Here is a 20399-nt window from a genome sequence, read left to right as displayed (position 1 = left end):
TGGAACTTTATTTCAGCGGCTTGTATCTGCAATGAGGTTCAGTATGAAACCAGGATAATTGGCTGAGTTTCTTTATGTCTGTTGCCTACTGTCATCTCCCTGCTCTAGTATTTTAGATATCTGCCAGTGGGGAGTGTCAAAAAGATATATGCTCTGTAGATGAGAGGAGGCAGCCTCCACTTTTTTCGACTGTGGAGCTCTCGCGATCCGTTGCTATTTATCTGCATTTCCCTGTGGGTGACAGGGAATGTGGCTGGGCTGGGCTCTGGCTGTGCGCCGTCCTTGGAAGTGGGTGAGCAGCGGACAGGCTGGGAGTCAGACAGATGCCCTCAGCTTACCACAGATCATTAATGCATGAGGGAGATGGAGATGGGCAGTATCCTGTTCCACTGGAGAAAAGGTCACAGCCAGTGGAGACTGCAGAGGAGAGGCAACATGAGTGGAGAGTGATGGGAGATGCAAAGGATACGTAGGATAACTAGAGAGGGAGGATAGAAAACTGGACTAGGGAGGAATCGTGAAGTGTGCTGATGGCGTGTCTTTGCACACTTGGGTGCATGTGTGTATTTGAACGCATGCTTCAGCATCGGACGTGAGTGGAGGAGATGGGAGGCAGCAGCACATTTGATCTCCCTTTTGAATCAATAACTCCATCTACGTGGTCTGCAGGAAACCAAGCTAATGATATACTTTATTTTAAACAAGACAGTTTTTAATTAGGCTACCATATATTAACAATGTTCCATAAAAATCTTCCTTGATATTTCCATAAAAGGTTTGTTGCTTCTTTACATATCTGTTGTGTGTTTTGTTTATCATGGTAGGTGTTGTCATGCACATTTTGCACATTGCTTTGAACAATTCTTTTTATAGCTGCACAACACATAAGAGTAAATTCCAGTGAAGCATGCACAGAGGTGCTGCCCCTGGGAAAAGCACCATCATGAACACGCAGGATGTTTTTACTTGAGAGTTCCCTTAAATGACAAAACAACTGAAGAGATGCAGAGTTTCATCTCTTCCCAGAGGATAAAGGAGTCTACATGTGTTAAATGTCATTAAGGCTTTGGTTAAAAAAAATAAAAAATCTACTCCAGCGTTTTAGTTCAGTTCTAGTTCAGTTCAGTGAACTTCCCAAAGTTGCGATAAATGCAAGAGACTGAGCTGGGGACATACTTGATGCAGTAAGGACTCCTGGCTTTGCTTCAAAAACAGCAGATCCTACACATCCCATAATGCAACACAAGGGTGTCTTTGGTTTGACCCTCCGTTCGGCTACTTCCACATTATTACATTTTCGTTTGAAAACGGATCAACTCGGCTATGGATACACCTGGCGTTCCACGTAACTCCAGAGTTAAAGAGCCGCTAGAACGAGAGAGGTTTAAAAATGGACCTGTTTTAGTTTGAAAACTCTGGCACAGGATTCTATTCTGGAAACTGAGCTACTTGGAAACGATAACGTAGACGCTGCTGATTGGGTCTTTTTGGTCATGATTAGTCTTGACTACCAGTGTAAAAGGCAACATGGATGATCAATTACAAGCACTACTGACCCTGTTGTCTTTGCTAACAGCTGTTGTGCAGTTGAATTCTTTATTTTAAAATGATAAAACTGCTTACAGGGACAGAAGCTATTGTTCTAGCAGGTCCTTCCTACACCAGCAGACTCATGCCCAGTGTGCGTTGAGTGGTCACGTGATATACATTATGGAACTTGGGTGGACAGAGATCGTTTTACTTTGAAAACGTAGTATGGCTGTAGCCTGAGAATTTGATGTCTGAGTTTAAGTTGATTTACCTGGAGGATATTACAAAAGACATCATGTAACCTTGTTGCTGCCTGTGTACTTCTCTCTGCTCAAATTAAATTGACTTTAACATTCAAAATTGGTGGAGTGCCCCTTTAACGTTTGGGCGTCGCAGTCCCTGTAAACAGGTTTCTTAGCTTTCCTCCACCTCTCTCCTCCTCCATCTTGCGCTCCCCAGGAGGACGACAGTGATGAACAATTTTGTGATTGCAAACTGTTCCACACAATACACACAATATCCATTATTAAATTTCTCCAATTTCCCTCCCCCTTCTCATTTAATTTTGTGGGAGCTGAGCGTTTTAAGCCGATGGTACGAATTTGTCTTGTAGGTGTGCACATTCCATATGAGACCCTGGAATCCGCTCTACTCAAGCGTGGCTGTGTAAATGGCTGTTGTGGCTGGAGGTTGGCATGTTGTGGCTGGCTGTGCCTGTCTCTGCTCAGCCTGCCCCTGTGTGACCATGGGGGGTCATGGCTTGCTTCTCTGTTGTTGGACGGTAGAGGTAACGGGTGTGAGCGCGCAGAGGGACAGGGAGGTGTGCGGAGGGGGGCGCATACTTGCCCCTCGTTGCCCCCTTCATTATATGTGGTTGACCTATTTCGGCAGTGAGCAGCAGAAAACTGGGAGGGGTACAGGGCAAAATCACAGGCTGACAGAGGTCCCCTGGTGAGTGGAGCTGGGTGTGTGATTCCCTAATGCAGTCTCTCTCACACACAAACACACACACACACTCACACACTCACACACTCTGCCCTCCATCCCACCGAGTATCTTTTCCTCTTAACACATCCATTAACAGGTGTGAGATGGTTTGTGTGTTTCTCTGTCTATTTGGTGTCTGACCGTTAATCAATACGGCAACACTGCAGACACCATATATTTTGTAATACGTTCTCTTGTGATACACTGGCACCGTCAATGTCGTACTTCCTCTATTAGTATTGCTTTATATTTCATCGGTTAGTACGGTTGCCTCACAGTAAAATGTTTTGGGTTCAAACTGTGATGATGGTTTACTTGCCACTTTAAATCGCCCGTAGGTGTGAATATAAGCGTGAATGGTTGTTTGTGTCTATGTGTCAGCCATGTGATAGACGGGCCCCCCGTCCAGGGCGTACCCCGCCTCTCACCCAGTGTCCTCTGGGACCGGCTGCAGCCTTTGTGCGACCCCCAAAAAAAGATAAGCGTTAAAGCTAATGGTTGGATGGATGGATTGTGAAACAAATGAGCATGTGTTTCCCATAACTGCCACGTATATACAGATGGATGACAATGGAAGGAGTTATAGTGGACAGATGTAGGGTCACCACAGCATATAAGAAGAGTTTCAACAGCCTCCTTCCAAAAGGTGATCACTCTTTGGTGCTTTATATAGAAATGGAGAGGTCTTCAAGGCCCTTATGCTATGCTTGTATACATACAGCCCATTCACATACTGATAATCAGCCATTGGGGGTTCTATTTCTTGCCTAAGGCCACTTGGACATGCGGATTGGAGTGGTTGGGAAATATGCAAACGCCGCAAAGAGAGGCCCCTGCTGAACGGGAGTTCGAACCTAACGACCCGTTCTACCCCCTGAGCCATAGCCTTCCCAATTATGACATGGTTAGGGATGCATGGGACCACATATGAAGAATGGCCTCATCTTTTCTGGATTTGTGTGGCAAGACAAAGCTCCCAAACACAAAAACAAAAGTCTGTACCTTCGGCGAGTTTCCATCCTGTATTTTTTTTTTTTCGCCCCTCTCTCTGTTGCACTTACTTGTAAGAGTATACTATTGTTTCCAACTGGTCCTTTGTTGTTTTTGAATGCTTTTGTGGCTTGTTTAAACCAGTATAAAAACAATATGGGCGGCAGAATCTGTCCATAAGTGGTCACTCCAGATATATATGTGAGATGCACTCTGGCTGCAGCTATGAACTGCCTCAGCCGCCGAGAGGAACAGTCCGGATATATCTGATGCTCTGATAGTGCTGTCTGAGCGGGGGTCACAGTGACAATATCAGTGCTGCTGTGTAGACATGCCTTATGTCCACTTTCATCAGTGTTTATTACACCATAAAGAGGCAGCACAGTTACTGCACGTAACAACAGCACCGCTCTGTTGTGGAAGCTCCACTCCCATCAATACAACCACTGTATGAGCCAGAGGCAAAAAAAAGGGCTGTGATATCAAGGAGCAGTGGCTATTTGGTTTAGCAAGGACGCAGTTGATCATCCAAGCTGGTAATGATATGTTGACCTTCTGTATAAGAGCCAATGTGCCCATCCAAAGCGTAATAGCAGCCATGTTATTACTGATACTACAACGGAGAGGAATTGTGTGAAATAGGCTGAGAACAGCTTTCTTCTTATTCCTGTTGAGGTCGGTACAAGAGGCGTGATACTTTGCTAAAACTGCCTCAATAATACAGTGTGAGGTGCTGGACTTGTAATTATTTGACAGGTATATATTTATGTGCAGTGCTCATTCTTAACCTGCCTGTTTTGAATGGGCTATTTGTTTGGCATGTGGTGATGCTGGTTCCAGGTTTCTTTCAGAAACTCTAAAAGTTACCTGCAGTAATTGAGCCACTGCAAGTAAAGACCAACTGCTATGTTACAACACTACTATGTTTTTGTTTGAAAACGCATCAACTCTGCTACAAGTACGCCATGGTGTCCACACTACTGCTGAGTTTTAGAGCTGCTAAAGTGGAGAAGTTTCGACGCGTCGCGTTTTAGTTTGAAAACTCCAGGCCTGCATTTCAGTCTGAACGGGAAGAAACTGTGATGTTTGGAAACGATCGTGGTCTCGGTCACGATGTAGCCTTCGCTGATTCATCAGGCTCCATATCACATGACCCCCTTTTGGAAGAAAACAAATGGCATCAGCCTCGGCAACCAGTGTAGAACGCAACGTGGATGATTAATTAAAAATTCTGCATTTTACAACTGCTTACATGCTTAGGAGACAAGGTGTTGTTCGAGCAATCCGTAACAATTACCGTGTCCAGCGGGAAGCGCATGCCTTCCTCTTTATAATGCTTCAGGCATGCCTAGTGTACATGAGCGGTTCTGGAGACAGACCAGGCAGATAATATGGGAATGAACCAAGTGCATGCAAACTCGTGTCCCTTCCTCCAAATTCTGAGTTAGCAGGTCGGGTGTTGATGCACCTCAAAACAACAAAGCCAAGACCTGACTGCGATTGTACATGCACCTACTGTAGCCTATGTTTGTCAACCAACACGTTGCTACTCTCCTTGAATGCTGAAAAAAAAAACACCTCTTCATTTCATGCATGAGCCCAGCAAGCATCCTGGCCATCTCTGAATAAACATGCAGGAAGGAACAGCAGTGAGATGCAGTGGTATCGAGACACTTCTACTCCCAAAAAACTACTGTGTGGTAGCCATGACATGTTGTTAGTAAGTATTTCACAGGATGAAGGCCCAGCAAGACGAATGTTTATGATTCATGAATGTTCTCAGAAATGCAGATTCGGTGCGAGGAGCGGCATAAATTATTGTTTTAATTCACAGGAAATTATGGCTGCTGCTAAACCAGCTCAGCCTGACGCATGTGTGCGAGTGTGATAACTCTCTGCTGAGATGAAGGCCAGCAGCATGAATTCCTAATAATGTGCATGCCAAAGTGCACAGAAACCCATAGAATTGAGTTTATAGGAAACGGAAGGTACCTGTTTAGACGTGCAGCTTGCGTAGTAATATACGGATAGTGCATCAATGCAATCAGCAATGAGTCTTGTTGATAGGTACCTTTTCCATTGAAAGGTAATGTAGTATTTAGTAACTTGTTGCTGTGTTTTCTTATTTGTCATTGTGTTTTGCGCTTCAGGGCCACCGTAGTAATAGGATGACAGCAGTCACCATTAGAAGCAACAATCCGGTTTGTGGGAGGACAATAAAAATGGCAGTATTAGTAAATTAACAGGGAAAGAGCATCTGATTATATGGTGGCAGCTGCCAGTGTCTGCTGAGCAGTCTGTCAGAGAGACGGTCACTGATCAGCCGGTCAGGGCGGTTTTGACAGCGAGCCTTTTTTCCATTAACACCAGCGAGCTTCATCTGTGTTTACGCTACAGCCTCCTCAACAGAAATCATCCCCATCCTGTTTTTTTTGCTTCTCTCCAGAGCCCCATCCAACGCTCTCCACTGTGAGTAAAGAATTAGCATGTTGTACAACAGAGCGCTTGTGTAACAGTATTAAGATTTTAACGGCATTACAGCCATATCTAACACTCGAGCTGCTGGGCTCAAAGCAGCATAATAAATTGCTGGAAAAGTGGATAGAGTTTGTGTTTTGTGTGGATTTGTATGTTGGCGTTGCCATGTGTGTGCGTGCATGGGGATGTGTGGTTGTGTGTGTGTGTGTTTGTGTGTGTGTGTGTCATAACCCTGAGGGCCACATATAGAACCATGTCTATTAGCTGGCTATTGCGGCTGTGGTCTTGTTTTTATTATCAGCATCATAACGGTTCTGTGTGTGTGTGTGTGTGCCCTTTATAATATCACCTCCTGCTCTCCCTCCACTGATCCCGGGGCTAAGATTTATGATTCTGCATTACATCTGCCTTGTCACATTAATTCAGCCATCACACACAGACACATGTACACACACACACGCAAGCACATACCTCACCCCCCAACACACACACACACCACGGTTACACCATCACAGCCAGCATTAGGACATAAAGCCACATTTGGTGTATTATGGCGAACAGTAAAACGCCACTGGAGAGAACATTTAAAGAGGAAGGAGAACTTTCTAAATCACAGTGAAGCTTCTCCTGGTTTCTCACCTTGCAATTTGATTGATGAGATGACAAAAAATGAGATTTAAGAGATTTAGAAAACGATACATGGTGGAATGGAGGGTAGATTTGTGTGTGTGTGTGCGTGTGCGTGTGCGCGTGCGTGTGCGCGTCTCAGGGGAATACGCAGGCGGCCAGATTCAGTGACAGACATGGAGAATAGACTGTGCTCTGGGGACTGTGTCTCACACATTCTGACACACTCCCAGTTTGCAGTGTCCTTCAGATAAAGTGCTGCCAGGGATTTTTGTGCGAGCAGAGTTGGACATCTGAGTGCTTCAGGATATATATGTGCGAGGTGTGTGCACACGAGTGGGTGGTGGTACATCCCCTCCTGCATAATGTCATTCTTGTTTCGAGAAGTCACCGCGGATGTCTGCGTGACAGACTTTTCTTGCTGTCATTTGCGCTGGGAATCAGCATCATCATAATACATATATATAGTCATATAATATCTTTCCTATCATTGCATTTGGTTATAAAAATGTGTAATTTAATTATGTTTCTGTCTCGCTGCTATGTTCATCGGGACAAAACATTTTCAAACTGCTTTTTATGCTGATAACAGCTTCCTGCTGTGGACGAAAGAGAGTATGAGTGAACCAAAATATTAAAGTTATGGGTTATACAACTATAACAATTAGATAAAACTGACTATAAAGTTATGTGAAGCTGCAGACTGACCATGGAGGTTAATCTGCAACTCCTTCCACATTGGCCTTTTGAGACTTTTGAGATAAAGTTTGCACAGCAGGTTATTGAGCTTTTGGTATTTCTTGCATAATGCAGCACCGTATAAGGAATCTTGCACATGTTGTACTGTACCTAACACCCATGCAGGCTTGTGTAACGAAGGCTGATCAGATCGGCAGCCTTGGCGACTCTCGCTTCTTTTCGAGGGCTGTAGTTTGGCACCGAAAATGAATTAGTTACCATTCATTTTCTTTGATATTTAGCCCTCCTCCAGCTTTCAAAGTGCTCACAGTGGTGTTGAATGGCATAAGAACTGGTGAGAGACTGATCCCGCTGTCTCTTTCAATCTATTTCTTTGTCTCTTTCAATGCAGACGCTGTAATGTAATAAGGTTTTTCAAAACAGCTCTTGTGCTCGACGCAGGTGTGCTGGTAAACCATTTTGAGCTTTTCTTTCAGCGTATAGTGCTTCTTTTTCCAGTATCTTCTCTGAATATGAATGCAATCGTGTGTTATTGTAAACCAGGCACTTTTTTACAGATACAAGTTGTTTTTCTTAGAGTTTATTCTGTTGGTATAATAGTGATGTAGCTCTGTGTGATTGTAGGTTTTGCACTGTATGTTTTGCACTGTCGTCCTTTGGCCTTTCGCTGATGGCAGAACGGGGCTGCCCGCTGATCTGAGCCAATTAGCCAAAGTGGAGGCATTGCATCAAGCTAGTGGGCACAGTGAGGGGTCAGAGCGCCACGTCTCCGCTGACAAGGGCCGCTCCACTCCAGGGCCCAGCGGGCGGTGTGGCGTTCGGTGATGGCCCCGTCTGGCTCTGGGCACCCAGGGGTGTGACATGTGACAAGTGAGCGGGCACGGCGGCTTGTGCTAAAAGCACCAGTCGTTATGGAAGCAAGTGAAGTCAAGCACGGGGCTTCGTGGGAGCAATGGCAGCCTTAAAAAACGTATTTAAGTGTTTGTGCATCAATGAATGTGTATGTCCGGCCGGCGGTGGGTGGGCGGGGCGCCACCGGAGCGTGACACATATTCATATTGACACCTGTCATTGAGGCTGTGAAGCAGAAAGACTGCAAACGTTAAAGCTGCGTGAAGTTAATCAGGGTTTGCACTGTGTGTGTTAAAAGCCTTGTTGTATCTCTTTGGAAGGTGTTGCTTGGCGCCCCCGCCACAACCCCCTCGTCCCTCTTTACACCATTGTCTCTTCTGCAGACTCTACTCCGAGAGCGATGTCTGCGCCGCCCTGCACCGTAAATTAGTCCCGGGTGGTGACACGGTGCTTGCTGGGTAATTTGGACAATGGGGCGTTTGACAGCTCACCCATCACAGCTACAGCACTCCAGGGAGCCACTACTCCTCCTGAGCTTTTCTCTCTCTCTCTCTCTCTCTCTCCTTGCGCTCCCCTCTCCTCTCTGGGTGCCGAAGGAGTGACTCTCTAAGTAGCAGCATCATTCTCCAATCAACCACCAAAATGGCTTTTCATCCAGGAGGGAGCAAATGGGGGTGTATGGGGAGGTGACGGGAGGGGAGACGATGATGGGAATATACAGTAGAAAGGGAATGTTGGAAAACCATAACTGCCGGAGAGTGAGGAAGAAAAAAAAGGAGACAAAGAGATTGTGATGTGTGAGAAAAGAGTGAGAAAAATAGATCAAATATTTCCTTTGGTTTTGCATTAAAAAGCTTTCAATTAATGGCCGATTTACCAATATACACCTACACACACACAAACAGTGTAAAGGGACAAAAGTTAAATAGTGTAAAACACACAAATGCAGATGATAAATACTTGTTTGTGCATCAATGCAATGTGACCTTAGCTCTGATATGAAAGGTTACATTTGTGTTATAGTATATAGTGACCTTTCTCAACCAGTTACTCCTCTGTACTGTTTCAATGGCAACATGGGTCTCTTTTCTGAACTGTTTATGTTCACTCCCACAATCTTAAATCGAATAAAAAAGATCCGGTTGGGTATTTTGGGGGTGAAAATAGGTAAGAAATAAAAATAATGAGCCTTAACATCCATGGTGCTTCGACCTTGTCTTTTCCTGGCACTGTGATGCGGCGGGACAGACAGTGGCCAAGGCCTAGCATGACCACCAGCTGCCTCCTGCCAGCGTCCAGCCAGAGAGGGCTGACTGAAGGTCAGGCATAAGGAACATGTAAACACCCCCAGTGAGAAAGACATGGCCGTGCGTGCAATGACGGGGAGAGACAGAAACACGTCCGTGCACTGGAATTGATTACACAACTTAATGACTGCTTTTACTAAGTACGTTGTCGGGGTTGTATTGGATTCTCCTCTTTTCCGTCCACTTAATAAACTAAGAGGGAGATAGCGCAGGTGACAGGGAAACACGGGGCACTTTGTATCACGTGCAACGTCCATTTCTCAGTAGAGGGAGTTTAAATGCTTATCTGCAGACCCACTCTTCAGGTCTGCAACTGCCTGTTTGCACTTTACTTCGCGGGGGTAAATCAATTTGTGCAGATAAATCTTTTCCAATTACATCACATTCTCTGGTTAAGATAAGACCAGTGAATTGGACCTTTCTATAATGGCCTGATTTAATTATTCATTCGGTTTATTTGATGGCTTTAGCGTGTGCGTGAGGTCTCTCCTGGTCGTGGGGATTCTGCCCTGCGATGGAATGACTGAGCTGTTGACTTGTAACTTGAGGGAGTGTCAGCTTGTTTTTCTTGATTTCTCCTCCCCCCCCTCCTGCTAAGGTGATGTGATGTGATGTGTGATGTTACAGGATTCCCTCGAGATGAAATATGAGTTTGCTTTGGCACACCCCGGCAGCGATGCTCAGATAGAACGGGGCAAAGGAGGGGTCACTGGCCCCTAACCGTAATCAATAAGTACCTGCTGCAGCCAAGTGTTAGATAGGACCCTGCAGAGAACGTGTGCAGACGCATTAGTGTGTATAAAGCACTCTGCTGGAAAGAAACATTAGATCGGAAGAAAGCCTGTGCTCATTTTGTCTGTTTCTCGTGGAGCTTCTAAGGGATTTTGCTTTTAAAACAACAGCCATACATATTGATTTAAGCCACGGGGATGTATGGGTCTTCTACTTAATCCAATACTAACAAGTATTGACTGGTGAAAGTCGTTACCATTGATTTATGTTCACTCAATATAATGGGTAGGTGTGCTCAAAGCTCATTTATTGGTAGGTCTGATTGACAGTCTATTTATCCTGCTTCAATTGACATGACAGCTGAGTGTTTTTTTTATTCTGCTTGACCACTCAGCTGCAAACCACCTCTTGTCCTTCCCCAGAGCGGCGCGGCGAAAAAAAACATTCCCCCCAGTAAAACTCCCCTGTCCTCTTAACTATTTAACCGAACCACTTACCAGTTTTTTTCGTCCCCATGCTGGAGCGGGACTGTATATGCAAGAAGGATGAGTGGAGGGAAACGTGAAAGAGAGGGAAGGTGAAGAGGACAAATAAAAGAATAAAACAGGAGTGAAGAGGGAGGAGATTTATGCCGGCGCTCGTCCTTATTCATGCTTGACTCTCCCCTGATGGAAGGGAAACATTGGCCCTGGTGATACAGTGCTTTCACCGGGACAATAAATATGCTTTAGTACAGATAGAATAGAGAGAGCTTATCTTGCACAGTGGTGTCAGTGGCTAGCATTCAAAAGCTGTTATCGTCCGACACTCTCAATATACGATATGAGTCAGACAAGTATCAGGCAGAGGAGTATAACATAGGGAGACAGGTGACGGGTCCACTATAGCATCACATATATATATAGGTTATATAGGACGTATAGTGTTTCATCAGTATATACTGTGAGAATGCATTTCAATATCACATGTAGCCCTCTGTATCCGTTTGGTTTTCTATTAACTTGTGAAGCTTTGATCTTCTTCTTACTTTGGATTAACAATGTGCCTTTTTAAGTGGTTATTATCAGTCTATGGTGTCGATCACAGACTGGGCGTCCCCACCTCCTCCCACCATCCAGAAAGGAAGAAAAGGAAAAATATCCTGGATAAGAACGCTGCCATCTTGTCTGTGCAGTGGCGACTTTGGCTCAACCAATCGTGAGCCAGTCTGAACTGTCAATCATGACGTCTCACACTGTTTTTATAGAATCAAATAACTAATTGAAGCCACATTTGCATATATAAACGTCAGACAAGAACTTTCTCAAATGTCAGATACCATGACGTGTATTTTTACTTTCTAGTTTGGTCACTGTTCCATCCACTAACATGGAGTAGGCAGAGGATAAACCTAGCCAGCCGCCAGGGGACAATAAGGACGATTTGGCTTTTAACGAGCTGTCATGTCGTCCATCTTTATATACAGTGTAGGGTGTACAGTGTGCTGCAGTGTTCTGTACTGTGTGCCACTGTCAAAGACTAATTCCTGTGTGACCGTGTTGTCCATTGTGTGATTGGTCATGTCAGTCTTATGTTGACAGTGTTGACAGGTTAATGGTGCTGTTCTGAAAGGTTTCCAAGGAAGGTATATAAAATCTTATTTTTGTACGTGTATAGGCTCTCTAAATGCCTGTACTGCACTGTTTTTGTCCAACTCCGACACCAATATCAGCAAAACACACCGTTTACAGTGTCTTTAATAGTGTTGACATGTCTAAAATTACAGAAACAGCTTCTAAAGCAACACAAAATGCTTCATATCTGGATGGTTCTGATAGATTGGATGGATTTGAATGATTTTTTTCCTCCGTGATCTTCATCGTAACACGTGAGCTGGATTCACGTTGTTGTCGGCTAAGTGCGTTTAAAAATCTTCACTCGTGTGCTTTGCCTCTTCTCTTCACTGCAGTCTCCGCGTATAGGACGATTCACAGATATCTTTCTACATCTAGATACCAGCACGTTTCCACAGGATCTTTCATGGAAAATCAACCTTGGCTCCCGGATGTTGCATATTGTCAACGTGCAGAGAGCACGGAGCATTAATGGTGGGTGGGAATTTGTGAAAAGGTGTGATGGAGGAGCTGCAGTGGCCCAGGACATATCACAGCCCGGCTTGGACGGAGACTCGATGTTTAATGTACTGTGGATGTCAGCACAACAGACCTCATTAATGTGACTAATGAAATGACAGCTCGGTAATGGTGGTGATTGCAGAGTTGAGGAGTGATTTAGGAGGTTTTACTGTAGCTCCCTTCAAGGTGCTTGAACTGCATTTGCCGGATGATTCCGTATGCAGCCGGCCACAGTGCTTATTACCGATGGAAACTATTGACGCAAGCTCATCATTATGCCCTCGTTGTGCGAGGGCATAATGTGAGGTGACAACATCAGTGAGGTGACAACATTAAAGGAAAATGGTGTCAATACAAACTGTCAATATAAGGAGCACTGGAAAGTCAGACTTTGAGTTAATTGAATAGTTAATTGTGATCATGGCGAGCTTTACCCCATACTGACGAGTTGATGTGTGTGTTTGTGTTGTGTGTCTGATGTGGGGGTTGCATGTATTTATGTAACACCAACCGGTTTTTAGCTGATGTTCCTCTTTGTGCGTGTGTGTGTGTGTGTCTTTTAGGTGTTCTGCACGTCTTATCTCTCACACTGTGCTGTAATGCGTAGCTGTGCCAGTTTCATTAGCCTGGTTTGTCTTTGATTTGCTCGCGTCAAAACATAATCATTCCTTAATATTGCTCTACTCCCACTGCTGCGGGGGTTGACTCGGGCCAAAGAGGGACTGATTGCCAAGACCTTCTCATACCTCTCTTTACTCCCACTTGCCATGCTTGGATTAAGGCCATTATTTCTGATCCCTTCTTTAAATTGCCCTTTTTGTCCCGTACCTGACGATGGCAAATTGCATTCAGTGCTTTTATTATGAGAGCAGCATGCAACTCATTTATCTGCAAAACTTCTTTTGTTTCAGGATGTGGAACTGATATAAAATTCAACTAATATTCAATTTGAGTCTTAAAATATTCACTAATAAGAGCTACAATATGAATTAAGAAAACTCACCCCAATTACAGAGCAAAATACCATTTGAATAAAAGTGCTGCAAGGACATATTTCATTAAAGTTTAAACACTTAACATGGAGGCAGTTGAGAAATGTTTCTGATTAAAATCGAGCCGCAGAATTGCAAATGCTGATAAAAATCCATATTGCTCATCAAACAGCGGAGGCGGGAAAGTGTTTCATATGCATGAACTCTGCACGTTCCTGCACTTGTTGAGCATTAGGGGGTTTTCGCGACATCGTATCCGTGTTTATCTGCATGATCGCATCATGTTGAACACGGCAATCCCTAAACTGTTTTATCATTTCTCTCATGGCATGTTTTGGGAGGCAGGGGAGACCAGGAGAAAAGTAATGTTTCTCTTTGAGCTCCGCGTTGCTCTTGGTATTCTGTTCACCAGGGAGGGAGGTGCTGAGGAGTCGGGGGGGGGGAGGGAGGGAGGGTGGCAGCGTGATTGGTAAGAGTCAGGGTCTTTCATTTTGTCATGAGGGTTGTTTTTTTCATTTCTGGTTCTGATTTTTTTTTTTTCTCCTTCCACTGGAGGGCTACTTCCATTCACTTGAATGTATTATTTCTCGCGCTGAGGAAGTTGATGAATTCGAATATCTGTGAGCGAGCTTGTGTGCGCCCCCCTGCGCGCATTAATGCTGCCTCCGCGAGTGTGTGTGTGTGTGTGTGTGTGTGTGTGAGAGTGAGCGAGCGAGCGAGCCACGCTTTCATGGCTGTTTCAGATCTCTCCGCCTCACAGTTCGACAGAGCGAGGGAGCCAGGAGGGAGAGAGAGAGGGAGAGAGAGATGGAGAGATAATGGGAATGGAGGGTGAAAGAAGGCTAACACAATCTTTAATGAGTTTCCTTGGCTCTCTTTGCCTGTTTCTGGGTCAGGGTCCCCTGGCTGAGGATGTGGGTGGAGGACTGTGGAGCAGGGAAGAACGAGAGTTAGCCAAGGTCTGCTGAAATAGACTTCGACATTAAAGAGTCATCACCTACATAAAGACATAAAGGATGAAAAAGCTTGACACTGTTTCAAAGTTGTTTTTCTTTCTTGTTTAGACAGCGGCAGATGAAAGTTGATCAGCTAATGATGTTGTTCCAGCTCTTCATCGCACCCACACAAACTATGTAGAGGCGCTTTCTCTTAAAAGTCAGAGGTCACTTGAGGCTTAAATGCGTCTCTTCAATTAGCGGCAAATTAGGAGCCAAGGAAAGAGACGAACAAGTCTGAACTTTTTTACACACACACACACACTCGGCACGACACTTTCACAACACACCACAGACAAACCCCTCCTGGTGAAGGGTGGCTTTTGGTCACTCTCTGATTGGCTCCTGCTGCCCTTTCATTTCCGAGCAATCGGCTCCAATCTGCGGCAGGTATGGAGGGAGCGATAACATTAGAGAGACATCACGGGGAGATATCCGCACAGCCGGGACGTTATTTAGTGCTCCCGAAGCATCCAGGAGGCAACCTCTGTCAGACAACGAGGCTCCGGCGTGTCCACACAGGACAGGGAGGCGGGTAGATGGAAGGACATGGACGAATTACTGATGGGCTGATAAACCCTTTCGTTATCTCAACAGCCCTTCCTTTCCCGCGTCTGTTCTCCTGTGCTGTGTTTCAGCCCCAACTCCATTTCGATGTCTCAATCTCTGTCTGCCGAGCTGAGTTACTTTCGCCGCCTCTCTCTCTCTCTCTCTCTCTCTCTCTCTCTCTCTCTCTCTCTCTCTCTCTCTCTCTCTCTTCTCTCTCTCTCTCTCTCTCCCCCCCTGTTCTTCCTCCGTCTCTCTCCTCTCTCACCTTCTGTTTCCCACCGTATCTCTGTCTCTATTACTCTGCCTTCTTTCTTTCACACTTGTGAATAATTGATGTCTACCGGTTTCGATGGTAAGAATAGAACAGTTCTGGAGGTGACAAATGGGGTGGCGGATAGGCCTCATCCTCCTCTCTTCAAAGAGTTGGAAAGTTAGCCGCGCTTGCTCGTGGGCGTGTATGCCCATGTATTTGTGTGCTTGTGATGTTTTGTGCCACTGTGAGCATTTGTTCATGTTTGCGTGTGTATATGTGTGTGTGTGTGTGTGTGCTCGCGTACACATGAAGTTTTTTGTGTGTGTGTGATTTAAGACAGGGAGATGAAAGGGAGCTGTAATTACAGGGAAGCGTATCTGTCTACTGCAGAAGTATCCGAGGAATGGCACAAAGTGGGCCAAAAGCCTGAGGTCATTAGATGTGCTGCATGTGTGTGTGCATGCGTGCATGTGTCTGTAAGCTGGTGAGAGGGTGTGTGTGTGTGTGTGTGTGTGTGAGTGAGAGAGACAAATGTAAAGAGAGAGAAAATGGAAGACAGAGAGAGAGATCAGCTTATAACTTCAGTTCCTCAGAGTCAACCTCTGAACTCTGCTTCTCATTATTGGCTCTGCCTCTCTCTGGTTTCTCAGCAGTAGCTGGTTGTGGTTAGACCGAGCAAAGGCCTGGTTCCCCTAAACCCATGCAGCCTTATTGCCTGAGAGGAATCCAGAATTTCCTGCTCTCCAAAATACACTTGTGTAAACATTCCACAATATCAAATGATAGGGATTTCACTGTGTACTGTGCGAATGGATAATCCCATGCAAAGACTGTGGTTCTAATTCACTGTCCCACTGTCTCTTGTCTGCTCTCCTTTCCCTCCCAACCCCATCTTTTCCTTCTCTTTCTCTTTCTTTCTGGGGCTTTCTGCCTCCTCTCTCTTTCCCTTCCTTTTCCCTTTCATCTCTTCATCCCTCAATCTGTTCGTCATCTCTCCCTTTTCACAGTTGACGATGACTTCATCGGTCTTGGTGATCTGCCGGAAACCTTCCCTTCGGACCCGCCGGAGCCCCTGCCCGTGTTTTTGATGGAACCGGAGGAGGCCTACATTGTCAAGAACAAGCCGGTCAACTTATACTGCAAGGCCACACCCGCCACCCAGATCTACTTCAAGTGCAACAGCGAGTGGGTTCACCAGAAGGAGCACACCGTGGAGGAGCGGGTTGACGAGAACTCCGGTCAGTAAACACGTCAGCTAGATGCATATTCAAGTAAACAAACCCTGTGTCATAGAAAATTATTCATGTATACAACCACTTTGCATTTGCAAAAATGTATTGTGTATGCTGACCAGATTGGGTTTTTAACAATATAACAAGGAGATGTTTATCTTGGAAAATGTTCGCTGCCATGCTCCAAAATGTTTTTTAGAGGATTTATATTGTTTCCCCCCCAATATCACTCCCATTGTATGGTTATGTTACACACAGCAGTTGGTTAGTGAAACCTCATGGCCTTTGAAATATTATCAAGTCAAAGCACATTTGAAGCATGAGATACAGAAACTTGTGCAAACATTCAATCGTTCAATAATAATTTTTTAGGCGGTAAGATTCATCAAAGACTATACACTCGTAGTATATGCTCACTTAACTGTGTACCTACGCATAGTGGCTTGTCTGCTGATCAGTTTTAGAGGTCAGTATCTATAATCATCTACCGGCATCACCGTGTTTGCAGAATTGACTATGACGAGGAGAGGCTCACCTTTATTTCAGCACACCAGCGCCGCCGCCTCAGTGGGTACGTGTGCCTCAGAGTGTGTAGGTATGTGTTAATGTACATGTTTGCGAGCATCTAGAGGAAGTGCAGGCAGTGAAGCTCCAGCAGGGTTGTTTTCGACAGAATTCAGCCCCTGAAGGCACCAGAGCCATTACACACAACAGCCCAGCACTGATTGGCTGCATTCAGCGGCTGTATTGGAAATTGAGTTCCTTCTGTCGCCCACAGGTACCAATCACATCACATTTACCCTTTTCATCCCACTGTTTTGCTACACAGGTCTGCATGGTCACACACAGACACACTGACAGCTGTTTCTTCACTAAAATGCCAATGCTTCTGCACGTAAACACACAAAAACATACTCGAATGATCAGGGAGCAGTTTTTTTTCAAGCTGAATCTGAGGTATTTAGTACAAATACCTCTTTAGTGTTAAAATGAGTAGTTTTTTTCCCCTAGTCACTTGTTACTCATTATCCTACAAAGAAACTATCAGTTTAGATTTAATCTTTTTGCAAATGTATCTAAAAGGATAAAGTGAAATATCACACCCTTTACTATTTACAGCATCTTATATATATATATATATATATATTACAGCCTTGAGCTTTCTTAGGTGTGACACATCCAGGATTTTCCACCATTCTTCTCTGCAGATCGTCTCCCTCTGTCAGTTTGGATGGGGACCGTTGGTGCATCACCATATTCACGTCTCTCCAGAGATGTTTCATTAAGTTTGAGTCAGGCCCCTTGCCGAGCCACTCAAGGATATTCACAGATTTGTTTTCAAGCCACTCCTGCGTTGCCTTGTCTGTTTCCTGAGCGTCATTGTGCTGCTGGATGGTGAACCTGCTGCTCAATATGAGGTCCTGAGCTCTCTGGAACAGGTTTATCATTAATGATCCCGGTCCATTTCACTTTCCCTCAACCCTGACCAGTCTCCCTGTCCCTGCTGCAGAAAAAACAAAAACTCACGGCATAAAGCTGACTCCACCATGCTTCACAGTCGGGATAGTGTGAGAGCGGAGCCTGGTTTCCTCAAGACATGACACTTAATATTGAGGTCAACTAGTTCAATCTCGGTTTCATCAGACCAGAGAATCTTGTTTCTCACAGTCTTCTACTGAGGAGAGTCTTGGGAAGGCGTGTGACTTCGCTAAAAGAAGTTTAACTCTGATCCAGAGGCAGAAACATCTCAAAGATTATCGAGAGAAATTGCAGGCGACTGAGTTGAAAGTGTCGAAGCAAAGAGTCAGCTTCCATCAGTGGGATATTTCTGGTTTTCCCTCTTTTGTTTAATAATTAGTCTAAAATGTTCTGAAACACAAGTTGTTAAGTAACAGAACACTTACAGCACAGTAATGTCCGTGCTACATGTAGAGAGTCAGTGAATGAATAAGCTCAGGTTGCATCAGAACAGTGTTCGAAGGTCATGCATGGTGTTCTCTGCTGCAGAGGAGAAATTCCTGAACGCCACCACTACATCTCACTATCATCCTCAATCAGCAGAACTGTCCTGAGCAATGAGGCCCGTCACCAGTAACGAGCTGGGCTGAATTAATCTAAATCACTCACAACTATGGTTCAGACTAAAAACCTTGGAAAAGATAACAGTGTTCCCACGTATCAATATTTATATCTTTTGCTTAGACTCAGAATTTGTTAAACATGACTCATGAGTTCTTGTTAACTCCGTGTCTCTAACATTAGAAATTCCACATCGAAACAACACGGCACCGGGGGAATAAATTCAACATTAGCTAAAATAAATATAACAGACTTATTCCTTCAGCTATTTGGGTTTTGTCATATTTTAAGGCAGATATTGTTATTGATCATTTGAGCTTTCTATTATAGATTTGATACGGGCTGGTGGTGTTGCAGTTTGGTTATGATGCATATGGATGAGTGCTCAAGCAGTCAATGTTGTTTTGAGTTTTATGCATAGTGTTTACGCACCATTGACGTCATAGTTGCCTAGACTACGCCGGTTTCACAATTATGCAGTGTTTTCCCCCCCGCTGTAATTATCTAGTCTACCCTCATACCAATCCCCAATTACATCGCCTAAAGTCCTATATGTTAAAGACTGTTTGAAACTAGTTTTTCCATCTGAGCCTTCCTGCCCGCCTCTGCTTTTCAACACAAAGTATCGCCCTTGGTTTAGATTCAAAAAATAAAAAGAAAGAGTCTGCAACATAAAATGTCAACAGGGGTCTGAAGCCTTTCTGAATGTACTGTGCAAGGGGAGAGTTACAGCCAGAACAAATCTAAATGTAGTATTTAAAAATCAACCTGAATCTCAACATGAAATACTCTCATTTTGACAAATCGATTAAAGTAGCACTGGCTCTTTGCCTTTGTGTGAAAAGGTTTTCGTTCAAAACGCACCAACATGGAAAACAGCCCACACATCATACACAAACCCGCTCCACACAGCCAGATCCACAGGCTATTTACTGCGCACATATTCCCTCATTTATGCTCTTGCACCCCTCATGCACACGCACATGCACGAGCACGGCACCACTCGAGCCCATGTGGATGTGTGCAGCCTCTCTCGGCCCACTCCATTGCTCTCTGATTTCCCCAGATTGACGGAAAAGGAACACGATAGAAACCGGCCAGCCTGGTCAATACCACTGATAGTGTAGCCCAAAGAAATGAGATCTCTCCCTCTCCGCCCTTTATCCTTTGTTTCTCCATTTTTCTCTCCTCTCTCTGTCTCACTTCCATGTTGGCGTGGACTCGTGATCCCTGAGAAACTAAGACGAAATAGGAGAGAATTATATTAAGGGGAGCGCAAGAGGCGGAGAGAGGTTGAGGACCGAGCTGCAGATGTTGGTGTTATTTAGGCTGCATCTATTCCATCCCAATTGTTGGTTTTTTGAGTTGGTTTTCTTTAGTTTGGTGGCAAACCACCTACACCAACTCGAAGCAAAGGTGAATAAAAGAACAAGTTAGGGGACGGATACAATAAAATCGTACGGTTAAATCAGTGGATAAGAAAGCGTATAGCACAGTTGTAATTCAGCCCAGAGCCTGTCCTTAAATGATGCCCTGAGATAGCGTGCAAGAGAAAAACAAAAAGACAAGCCATCAAAGCCATCAGTAGAGCTGTTGCAGTTCTGAGGGAGTTACAAGCTTGAAGCGCTCATACTGGACAGACTGTGTATATCCTGCACAACAGCAGACGCCCAAGTGCTTCACCGGTCGCGGCTTTATCGCTCTGACAATAACACTCACATGACATCTTGTCTACAGTTCACCAGGAGGCACACGGGAGATTCAGGTCCGCTACAAGAAGCTTGGATAGTTACCTGCTAAAAGCAAAATGTGTGCGCCATCAAAAGGTCGCAGTGTAACCAGCGAGATTGGACTTGACTCCCTGATGGACTTTCCCCTTCACTGGCACTTGCTTTTCACACACACCACACCACATGTAGGATGTGACACGCACTGGGCCACGTGGTGCCTGTCCGACACACAAGCACTTGACACAAAAGTAAA

At 44.8% G+C, this 20399-nt stretch overlaps 1 protein-coding gene across 3 annotated transcripts in view; it reads left to right on the top strand.

Annotated features, from left to right (window-relative positions):
• The window catches only part of unc5cb (unc-5 netrin receptor Cb), a 120650-nt gene that overhangs the window by 50011 nt on the left and 50240 nt on the right, over window positions 1-20399 (top strand). For all 3 annotated transcript variants that reach the window (XM_035184519.2, XM_035184517.2, XM_035184516.2), the window contains exon 2: window positions 16113-16343. In XM_035184519.2, the coding sequence (XP_035040410.1) occupies window positions 16113-16343 (231 nt within the window). The remainder of the gene's footprint in view (window positions 1-16112; window positions 16344-20399) is intronic.

The sequence above is a fragment of the Hippoglossus stenolepis genome, chromosome 18 (genome assembly GCF_022539355.2).
Source record: "Hippoglossus stenolepis isolate QCI-W04-F060 chromosome 18, HSTE1.2, whole genome shotgun sequence".
Classification (NCBI taxonomy): Eukaryota; Metazoa; Chordata; class Actinopteri; order Pleuronectiformes; family Pleuronectidae; genus Hippoglossus; species Hippoglossus stenolepis.
The sequence above is the reverse complement of the archived record's forward strand: the minus strand, read 5'-3'. Positions and strand labels throughout refer to the sequence as shown.